The 11,959-nt window shown below is 42.4% G+C and overlaps 1 protein-coding gene across 1 annotated transcript in view; it reads left to right on the plus strand.

Moving 5' to 3' along the window:
- cblb (Cbl proto-oncogene B, E3 ubiquitin protein ligase) overlaps nucleotides 1-7,628 on the plus strand; it is a 76,753-nt gene extending 69,125 nt beyond the window's left edge. Inside the window, exon 19 of the mRNA XM_069164997.1 lies at nucleotides 2,698-7,628. Coding sequence (XP_069021098.1) covers nucleotides 2,698-2,951 — 254 coding nt within the window. The 3' untranslated portion in view covers nucleotides 2,952-7,628. The remainder of the gene's footprint in view (nucleotides 1-2,697) is intronic.
- Nucleotides 7,629-11,959: the final 4,331 nt, after the last annotated feature.

Below are 11,959 nucleotides of genomic sequence, written 5' to 3' on the forward strand. Positions count from 1 at the left end.
GCAGACAGGAAGCAATAAGATAATAATAGAATAATAGAAAAGCAATAAAATAGCAGTAAAAAATATTAAATATAAATATAAAATATAAAATGCACAGTATATACAGTATATACAGTACAGTATATATCTATATATATTATGTACAAACAACCAAGAAACACAGTCAACAGTGTTATTGTTGTGTGATGGATTTTGCCAGAGGTGAGTTATTGTACAGTCTTATTGTGGTCGGCAGGAATGATCTCCTGTATCAGGAATGATCTCCTGTATCTGGAATGATCTCCTGTATCTGGAATGATCTCCTGTATCTGGAATGATCTCCTGTATCAGGAATGATCTCCTGTATCAGGAACGATCTCCTGTATCAGGAACGATCTCCTGTATCAGGAACGATCTCCTGTATCTGGAATGATCTGCTGTATCAGGAATGATCTCCTGTATCTGGAACGATCTCCTGTATCTGGAACGATCTCCTGTATCTGGAATGATCTGCTGTATCAGGAATGATCTCCTGTATCAGGAACGATCTCCTGTATCAGGAACGATCTCCTGTATCAGGAATGATGTCCTGTATCAGGAATGATGTCCTGTATCTGGAATGATCTCCTGTATCAGGAATGATGTCCTGTATCTGGAATGATCTGCTGTATCAGGAATGATCTCCTGTATCTGGAACGATCTCCTGTATCTGGAACGATCTCCTGTATCTGGAACGATCTCCTGTATCAGGAACGATCTCCTGTATCAGGAACGATCTCCTGTATCAGGAATGATCTCCTGTATCTGGAATGATCTCCTGTATCTGTCCTTGTGACAGCAGCTGGAGGAGTCTTTTGGAGAATGTCCTCCTCTGTCCCTGCAGCAGGTGGAGAGGGTGGTCAGGATTATCTAATATGGATAATAGTTTGTTCAATTCAAAATTCAGCGTGAGATGTTTCGTTATATTGTATGTATGATCATATTATCATATCACGTCATAGTGATCACTTCATCATTAACATTCAGAACAGCAGAGTAATTTGATTGTGAGCCGTAATTGTTCCATTAACATCTTTCAATAGTAAAAGATAGAAGCCAGCTCAAACCTCCAATCACACACTGATCAATAATTCATCATCGCTCTCTCAACATTATCCTCAACTCATCCCACCCAGAGACCAGAGATCAGCTGTTCCAACTCTCTGGTCCTCCATGGAGCTCTGCAGCTGCTGAAATACATAATGAGGTCATGATGATGTCAGAATGAATACATAATGAGGTCATGATGATGTCAGAATGAATACATAATGAGGTCACGATGATGTCAGAATGAATACATAATGAGGTCATGATGATGTCAGAATGAATACATAATGAGGTCATGATGATGTCAGAATGAATACATAATGAGGTCACGATGATGTCAGAATGAATACATAATGAGGTCATGATGATGTCAGAATGAATACATAATGAGGTCATGATGATGTCAGAATGAATACATAATGAGGTCACGATGATGTCAGAATGAATACATAATGAGGTCACGATGATGTCAGAATGAATACATAATGAGGTCACGATGATGTCAGAATGAATACATAATGAGGTCACAATGATGTCAGAATGAATACATAATGAGGTCATGATGAATACAGTACATGATGAATACATGATGTCAGTGTGATGTCATGATGATGTCAGGATGAAATCAGGATGAATACATGATGTCAGGATGAATATATGATGAAGTCACGATGAGTACACGATGAGTACAGTACATGATGATGTCAGGATGATGATGTCAGATTCAGGAAGGTCTTGTTGCCTCTATCTACATGAAGCCTGAAAATACCGAGTCCTTCTCATCTCAACCACATTAACTCGACTCAGACATCACAGTCAGTTGTAGAATTAACATGAAAAAGACTTAAAGAGCTCCAGAACAGAGTCGCGTAGTTTCAGTGTAAAAGTTGTGCAGCTGTTCCACCCACACCTATAGAGACGTTCCTGTTCCCAGCACACACTCTGACACTCTACATCTGACCTCTGTTTCAATCCACCGTCCTGTAAGAGGAAGTCTGTTTGTGAATAAGGTGAGCTTTCTATTTGCTTTGGTATCGATCTTTTGCACTGGTGACCAGAGACGCCACTGAAGTCCACTGAACTCATCTTCATTTTGATATTCATTTTCATATGACTGTATGTTCCCTTTGTTTTAGACCTAATCATTTCACACAGTCTGACTCCACATCCTGGATGTGCTGGTGGGATTTAAGATCGAGAGAAAGCTTTGAAATTTCAAATGATTTCATTTATTTTATTCGACCAAAGAAAAAAGGATGTTTGGTAGAAAAGTTACTTACAAAGAAAACCGAGTCGGAGTTGATCTCTGTGCTCTGATTGGCTCAGACAGTCTCATCAACATGAACAATGATTCTTACTTTGAGCAGAGATGCAAAGTGTTGCTGAAACTTTGAATGATTTTAATGGTGTTTTGGTTCCAGAAGTTATTTTCAGACCAGTTTTTAGAATTTTTGGCATTTCTTTGTAAAATAATATTCTATACTGTATATAACACCAACAGTTATTACTGATACTGTAAAACAGTGTCAGAGTTATCGTTCTGTTGAAGCAACAAACGTCATGACTCATGTTTCTGCCTGCTTGCTGTTTGTCCGCTGTTGTCATGACATGTTGTCTCTCCGTCCCTCTCAGTACCGATGGAGTGTCTGCAGGCGCCGGCCCGGCCGCCCAAACCGTTCCCCAGGAAGATCCCTCCGGACATCCATCCAGGAAAACCCCCCAGCCTGGAGTCCGAGAACGAAGACGCAAAGATCGCCAAGCTGATGGGGGAGGGTTACTCCTTCGACGACGTGAAGCGGGCGCTGATGATCGCCCAGTACAAAGTGGATGTGGCCCGAAACATCCTGCGAGAGTTTGCCTTAGTGACCCCGAGACTGAACCTGTAGTCCTGAGAGACGGTGGAGCTGCGCCTCTACAAAGGGCTTCTTTACTCTGACAAACAGAGATGGACGGAAACAGGAATATTTGAGGGGAGACTTGCCTTTTGTTGCAGAAGAGAAAATGACGCACAACAAAGTGTCTGAAACCACATCAGACAGGAGAGAGAAGAAACGGAGAGCAGACGGAGTGATTTTACCGGAGGTGGAGGCCTCCTGTTGTTTACAGCGAGCCGAGCCGGTGCTGGCCTCTGGTTTTAAAGGCTCCTGTACGCCTGTTTAAAAAGCCCTGATGCTGCTAAGGTTCCTCTCTCATCCTGCCAACCTGCAGACTTTTAGTTTGAAGGGCCTTTCAGACGAGACACTTCCTGTTCATTTCAGCTTACAGTAGATGCACAACCTGTTTTTATGTACAACCAGTGGGGGGAGCCAGACTCCACCTTTTCCTTTTTCTAACTCCCTCCTGTCCTCCCTCACTGTGTCTTTGTTCCTCCTCCTCTTCCTCCTCCTCCATCATGAGTTACTCAGTCCACTGAGAGTCCGGTTGATGCCTTACTGATGATCTGGTTTCCCTCCGACCTGAAGAAAGTGTAGAGGAGCAGTGTTTAGTGGAGCAGCAGGGCTCCACCCTCTTTGTTTCTGCTCCTCCAGCGGAGGATTAATCAGCTAAATGACTTTCTTCATCTGCGGCCAGCGATCCTCTGAATGTATTTGTTCTGCATGAGTGAGCTACACCTTCGTACACTCCTCTCAGGCCCAGTTCTGCCCTCAAGTGAATAATGTTTGTGGATTGTTTAGTGATTTTCCATCTCCAAAGCTCGACTATTGTGCCTGCATTTCAGCCTAAAGCATTTAAAACACAGGAGCGGCCTGTTGTGTCGCAGCTCAGAGACGATGCGCTCTGCAGCCTTCATCGGTTACATCTCGTGGTGAAACGTCCTCCGCCTGTTTCAGGAGTCACTCGACAGCTCTGCGGCATCTATGCATTTCTCCTGATGTGACGTTGTCACGGGAACACAGGGATGGACAGAAAACTGCAGCATTCAAACTATGAGATGCGTCACCTGTTAAGGTTAAACCCCCTTTACCTCACAATCAGCTGTATTTCTCCCTGAAGACTGCAACATGTTCACCTGTGCATCATTTGATGTCTTCATGTTGGGGTGGTGTGAGCGGCGGTAGATGTGTGCCAGTAGTTTAGAGTAGGACAGCAGCCATGTTTCCATGGATGGTAAAACCCTGATGTTATGCCTCAGTAATTAGTCACTCACGATTCCTCTTTCTAATTTGTGACAACAGTGTACTCAGAGTAATTGTTGAGATGTAGAAGTGGGAGCACGGTGACATCATCACAGCGTCTGACGGGACCAGGAACACCAGCAGCCAGGTGGTCCGACAGGTGAACTAACAAGTCTGTCTGTCTGTCCGACCGGTGGGTCCATTTAAATCAGGTCTCATCACATCAACACTCTCCTTCGTCACAGTTACGATGTTGTTCTGACAAACTGTGGAAATAAGAATCCAGCTGGAAACCAGTGAAATGATCCTTTAAAGTCTGACATCATTTCTGCTGTGAATCTGAACTGTGATGACTTGTCGGTGGTTTTTGCTTCCAGAAAAACATCCAGCTTGTCGGTTATGTAAGGAAACACCTTTCTGTGCATCCTAATTTCTCTGCAGCTTACCTGCTGCCGTGTAGACGCATCAGATGTTTGCATCCTGACAGGACAATATGCTCCATGAATATGATGTGTAACTTTTGTTATATTCTCAGCACACATGTAGAAAAGTGAGCGCGGTGTCTGGAGACGGTGCATCATCAGGCGTGTCGTCGAGTCGCCCCGACAGACAGATGACTCCTGTCGGCCCGTCGTGCTCTGAGTGAGTCCAAAGTCTTCCCAGATATGAGCTGAATAAACACTCAGAACAACAGTACTGACCCATATTCACCTGCAGCCATTATTAGGGTATCAAAATGAATTTAAGAAGATGTAGTTTTGTTCAGAGGAGCGTTAAACTCTTGATTGATTGATGTCCCAGTCACAGAGCAGATAACTCAGAGTTTCTGGTCAAAGAACAAATCATTTCATCCTGATGATCACACAGCAGGAATATAATCATCCCATCCTAATAACACGGATCACACTGACTTTTCTCCAAACATCCACTCATACTGGGACTCCGAGCGTGAAAACACTTTTTGGAACAAGCCAGGGATCGTAACAGCATTCTCATAATTGGAATACGATCTTATCAGGTTATCTTAACTCTGATCTCACATTCAAACTCCTCAAAGTAAAACCAGGTTACCATGGCTACCAGGTTAACAAAAGCTCAAACAGGAATAAAATGATGCTCTCTGGTGGAGATAAAGTAGCCGTCAGTAAATGTGCTCTTGAAGATAGTTCATTGATCATTCTGATGATGTGCTCAGTGTCTCCATACAGAGGAGGTCTGCAGAGCTCCTCCTTCCATTGTGGAGCAGCACTTTAAAGGGGATCACCACTGCTGTTTAAAATGTACATATGTTAATATCAGGAGTCAGCCGGTAGAAAATTAGTGAGCAAGGAGGAAGTCTGATAACCAAGTCTCTCATTACTTGTTATCATCAAGTGCAGACAGCTTCAGAAAACATGATGATCCTGCACAGAACAACCATAAAAATATGTCAAATAAACAAAAACACGTAAAAAAGACATCATGAAGCACTTCAGTATTGATTATTCATCATAAGCAGATTAATCTGCTGCCCTGATGAAGAAAGATGGAGGTTTATTTACAAACTCAATATATGATTATATTGTGATTATTTGTACTGAACCAGAAAATATTCTCTGATCCTCCAAACACTCTGCCAGACTGCTGCCAGAAAAGAGAATAGTTAATGTGTTAATACTCCACACGCAGAAGAAAAGAATTCAGATTTGAGATTCAGTGGAACTCCCCTTTAATTTGATGCCTCATATTTGCACTTGTTGGTTTTAACTTTTATTTCTTCAAACTTGAAAGACTGAGCTCAGAATCGTCCATTCCTTTGGACTCCCTTGTGAAGGGGGAAAGTGGCCTTAGGTTGCAAAGGGCAGGTTTTATTTTCTGATTCCATTTTAATAATATTGTGCTCTGGTGACAAAACGATTTGTTGATAACATGTAAAGCATAGAGTATTGTACAATTAATTTATATATTATTAATGCTTTGATGTTATTTTCCTGAATAAGTACATGAAAAGTCACAATTCTTTTGTTGTATTTAATCGTGTGTGTGTGTCAGGATACGGTGGGACAGCTGTTTCCTGACAGGCTGGTTGTGTATAAAATAAACACGTTACTATGAGCCGGACGCATCCAGTGAGAAATTATGACTTCAGCGAGCTGCTGAACTCAGAAAGGTTGTTTGACTGATGGAAGGTGGATTTAAAGGAAGACTGTCTGTCTCAACCGGTTGGGGTGAGCAGAGAGAGAAAAGAACAGCATAGACAGACAAAAAACAATGAACACTGGACAGGTTGGTGAGGCCGGGAACAAGAAACAATACGGGAGATGTGATCTCTCTCAAATCCTGAGAGGACTCTCGTTGCAGCATTTCACATCAACTGGAGGTTTTTCAGCGAGTCACTGGAACGTCCTGATAATAAAGAATTACAACCCCGTTCCCAAAATGTAAATTCAATACAGACTGCAATATTTGCAAATCATTTAAACCCATATTTAATTTAAAATAATTGTTGCTTAATGAAAAATATCTTCTCATGTTGAATCTGATGCAGCAACACGTCTATAAAGTTGTTCCAGGATCATGTTCACCACTGAGCTGCATCAACTCTTCTTTTAACAACACTCTGGAAACGTTGGGGAACTGAGGAGACCAGTTTCTGGAGTTTTGAAAGTGAAATATGGTCCCATTCTTGCCTGATAGAGGATTTGAGCTGCTCAACAGTTCAGGGTCTCCTTTGTTGTATTGTTCATGTCCTGATGCTCCAGATGTTTTCAGTGATTGACAGGTCTGGACTGCAGGAGGCCAGTTTATCAGCGGACTCTTCTACTAGAGAACCATGCTGTTGGAATACGTGCAGAATGTGGTTGGACGTTGTTCTGCTGAAATAAACAAGACCTTCCCTGAAAGAGACGTTGTCTGGATGGCAGCATATGTTGCTCCAAAACCTGAATATATCATTCAGCATTAATGCTTCCTTCCAGATGTTCAAGCTACCCATGCCATGTGCACTAATGCATCCCAGTACCATCACAGATGCTGGCTTTAGAACTGAGCTGATAACAAGCTGGATGGTCCCTCTCCTCTTCAACCTGGAGGATGCAGCGTCCATGATTTCCAAACAGAATCTCAGATTGTGATCCATCAGACCTTGAACTGTTGAGCAGCTGAAATCCTATATCAGGCAAGAATGGGACAACATTTCACTTTCAAAACTAGCAACTGGTCTCCTCAGTTCCCAATGTTTCCAGAGTGTTGTTAAAAGAAGAGTTGATGCAGCTCAGTGAACTTGACCGTGTCCCAACTTTTTTGAAACATGTTCTTGCCATCAAATTCAAAATGAGCAGATATTTGTTATAAAACAGCAAAATGTCTCAAGCATCTGATATGTTGTCTTTGGTCTGTTTTCAATTAAAAATAAGTTTGTGATTTTCAAATCATCAAATTCTGTTTTTATTAAAAAATTTCACAGCGTCCCAATTTTTCGGCATTGTAAATCCTTTATGTCTGCAAGACATGCATGAAGACTCCGTCACGTCTGTCACATGCTCAGTGTGAACCTGCTCTCATCCGTGAAGACCACAGGACGCCGACGGAGAAGCTGCCGATCTCGGTGTTCTCCGGTAAAGTCCGGTCGCCCCGCACGGTGTTGGGCTGTGAGCACAGACCCCACTTGTGGACGTCGGGTCCTCGTACCGCCCTCATGGAGTCTGTTTCTGACAGTTTGAGCAGAAACATGCACATTAGTGGCCTGCTGGAGGTCATTTTGTAGGGCTCTGGCAGCGCTCCTCCTGCTCCTCCTTGCACAAAGGAGCAGATAGCGGTCCCGCTGCCGGGTTGTTGTCCTCCTACAGCCCCCTCCACGTCTCCTGGTGGACCGGCCCGTCTCCCGGTATGTCCTCCGTCCTCTTGACACTGTGCTGACAGACACAGCAAACCTTCTTGCCACAGTGTGCATTGATGTGCCATCCTGGATGAGCTGCACTACCTGAACAACTTCTGTGGGTTGGAGACACCTCATGCTCCCTCTAGTGGTGAGGACACTGGCAAAATGCAAAAGGGACCAACGATCATCCAGAAAGGACGAGGACAGAGAAACGGTCTGTGGTCACCACCTGCAGAACCGTTCCTTTATAGGGTTGTCTTGATAATTGCCTCATTTCCACCTGTTTGTTCCATTTGTACAACAGCAGGTGAAACTGATCCTCAATCAGTGTTGATCCAAACTGGACAGCTTGATTTCACAGAAGTGGGATTGATTGGAGTTACATTGAGGTGTTTAAGTGGTCCCTTTATTTTTTGGAGCAGTTTATTAATGAAAATATAATGTTACAGAATGTGGTCAAAAATATGTTAAAGTGTCAAAAAAAATGTCATGTTGTCCAAAATATGAAAAAAAAAAAAAAAAAAAAAAGCCATACTATAGTATGAAGTCCAAAATGTGAAGTTTTTCATGCTTTTTGGACATGAGGGTCCCCCTAAATAAAGGGGTGCATGGAGTGACACAGAACAAAGAGATACTGCAGTTAAAGATCTGTTGAGAGTTGTGAAATTTCCCAGTAAACACAGCTCAGGGTCTAACGGGAAGGTGACCCCTGCGATCGACAGTCAAGGTATTCCAAAAGTCATGCCAGAAGGTTCTCACCTTTGTGCAAAGCCAGGTACAGTGTAGGAAGGAGCCGACCTCTAAACCACATCTGAAACCCATTTCTGACAGTTCAGGTTTGGATTTATGTAGCTTCTGAGGGGTGAGGTACAGTTGATGAAGAAAATTATAATGACCAAGTCTGTACCGAGCATTAACCGTTGCTGACAAACTGTTCTGACATAAATCTGACCAGAGTTGCTTATCAATTGTTATATTCAAGTCTGACTCCCATCTCATCCTGGATCTGTGTAGTCCTGGCTTTGGGCCTTCATTCAGCCACATGGAGAACATTTTAGAAATACATTTGTACACATTTCCCTCATGAAGCAATTTTTCCAGGTTAGTTAAGACAGGTTGAGTCATTCCAGGGTCCAGGTTGGTTCTCAAAAAAGATCTGAACTGGAGGTAACAAAAGAAAGTTCTACTGGACAAGTCATACTTTCTCTTCAATTGTTCAAAAGACATGAGAAGTCCTTTTTCAAAGCAATCTTCCAGATGCTGGATTCCTCTATCATGCCAGGTCCCCAGAATCTTGTTATTTAGAGTCATGGGTATAAGTTCATTTTGTCTTAGAGGGGTTTTGGGTGACAGTCCCATATTCAATACAAGATGTTTGTGAACTTCATACCACATTTTAATAAAATGTTTCAAAATAGGATTGTCTGTCCTGTTGGATATGGTTTTAGAGTTCCATTTATAAATAAAATCACTGGATTTCAGAGGATGAAGTCCAATTTGTATCCAAGAGGGGACAAAATCAGGGTCAAAAAATGACGAAACAGATCACATCGGGGCTACAAAATGATATTTTTTTTTAAATTGGGCAGTCCAAAACCTCCTCGATATAATCCCATGTTAATTTTTTCATTGACACCATGGGCGTTTTACAGTTCCATAAAAACTGTTGTAACGTGTTTGTTGAGGGTTTTAAATAAAGTTTAAGGTAATGGAACGGGAAAATACTGGAAAAGATACTGCAACCTCGGGAGAATATTCATTTTCACAGTTTATTCAACCATTTAGAGTATTGGGTAGATTCAATGCTGTCGAAGTCTGTCCATTCGTGGTAATTTTGGCTCTGGGTTTATGGTAAAGGATTTTCACCCAATTGATAAACAAATGGCCAAATCCAAACTTTCCCAAAACTTTGAATAAATACGGCCACTCTAGCCTATCAAAGGGCTTTTCAGCATCTAATGCTACACGAGGCTCAGTTTCAGATTTTGTTAGATGAATAATATTAAATAGTCTGCAAAAAGTATTGGTTGATGAACGTTTCAAAATAAAGCCGCTCTGGTCTGGGTTTATTAGATTTGGTAAGTATTGGCCGAGCCTGTTAGCCAGAGCTTTGGAAATCAATTTATAATATGAATTCAATAATGAAATGGGTCAAAAAGAGGAACACTTTAATGGGTCTCTATTTTTTTTGTGAATCACAGTGATGAATGATTCAGGAAGAGTTTGAGTTTTGGATGCTAAATTAATTACATCCATTAGAAGGGGGGTTGAGTAAGTCTTTAAATTCTGTGTAGAACTCAGGGGGAAGCCGTCCTCTCCTGGTGATTTATTCAATCGTAGTGAGCCGACGGCCTTTTCGACTTCTTTCTGGGTGAAGGGCAAGTCAAGATTCTTTTGGTCTTCATGGCTGAGTTTCAATAGTGGACAGAAATTCATCAATCTTAGTCAGATGCTCTGGCGATTCTGATGTATATAGATTTGAATAAAACTGTTTGAATGTGCCATTCATTTCTGTTGGGTTGTATGAGGTTGAACCCGTTTCAGTTTGGATTGCATTAATTGTCCTTGAGCGTTCTTCTGTTCTCAATTGCCAGGACAGAATTTTGAGCTTTCTCTCCCAATTCATAATATTTTTGTTTGGTTTTTAAAATGCATTTTTCAACTCTATAGGTATGTAATGTATTGTATTTCAGGGTTTTTTTTAACCAGCCGTTAATTGTTGAAACTCCTTTTCCAATTTCAAAATATCTGCTTCTAGCTCATTTATCTCTGCCATATATTGATTTTTGATACCTTTTGTATAAGATGTTATTTGTCCTCTTAGATAAGCTTTTAGAGTGTCCCATGAAATGAAACTATTGGGGGAGGAGGCGCAGTTTGTCTCGTAAAACAATTCTATCTGGTCCCTAATAAACTGGCAGAAGTCTGGTCTATGAAGGAGAGTGGGGTTCAGATGCCATCTATACTGGTTTGCTGGTTTTTCTGGCATCAAAATAGATGGAGTCAAAGGTGAATGATCAGACAGCGTCCTAGATAAATATTCAGATTCTAGGGTTCTATGAATTAGCTGTGTTGACAGTAAGAACAGGTTGATCCTGGTTGTGAGAGTTGAGGGGCAGGAGTACAAGGAATAATCTCTAGTTTGAGGGTGCATCTGTCTCCACACATCAGTCGGGTTTAGATCGTTCATAAATGATAAATTCACTAGCAAGGACCTCCGGCTCAATTGAGTATGAACAGAATTTATAGATTATGGGACGGTGGTTTGCGCTGGAGCTGAGCAAGACATGCGGTTTGGGGAAGGCTCAGCTGAGAACCCACTGCAGCTCTCGGGCCTCGCAGATCCCCAAAAAAACCTTCAGAGAAAGCAGTGATAACCGACCCATGCGCAGCTCCTGAAGCCGTGACGAGTGAGGAGCAGCTCGGAAGCCCGTCTGAACACGACCCAGGACGACCCAGGACGGATTGATTGACGAGGGTTAATTCAGCTTTTCACGGGACACGGAAGAAGCAGCAAGAACGTTGGTTCCTGGGCACACGGAAAGCAGTTTAAAGGAACGGTGGCAATGCAGCAGTGGAAGAGATCGAAGGGTGTGAAAAAGGTGGAGAACACGTTCGACTCGGGCATGAAAGGTGAGCGAGTGACGGTCACGCGAGACATGAAGGACGTGAAGGCGAGGGAGCCTCCTCTTCTCTACCATTGATGTCGACGACGGGGAGGTCGCCGGGATGGATCACGGATCTTGGGTCCTACTCCCATGAAAGGAAGCGACGATCGCCGGATGGTTCCGTTGGCGGCAAGGAATGATGAAAAACAAATTCCAATATGATGACTATTTGGGCACCACAGTGGTCATACCATAGTATGTCGCCCAAAATATCCCAATAAAGTCAAATTGTAGTGTGGAAAAATGGTGCA

The sequence above is a fragment of the Embiotoca jacksoni genome, unplaced genomic scaffold, assembly GCF_022577435.1.
Source record: "Embiotoca jacksoni isolate LCO1_2020_lvr unplaced genomic scaffold, fEmbJac1.0.p SCAF_33, whole genome shotgun sequence".
NCBI classification, from domain to species: domain Eukaryota; kingdom Metazoa; phylum Chordata; class Actinopteri; family Embiotocidae; genus Embiotoca; species Embiotoca jacksoni.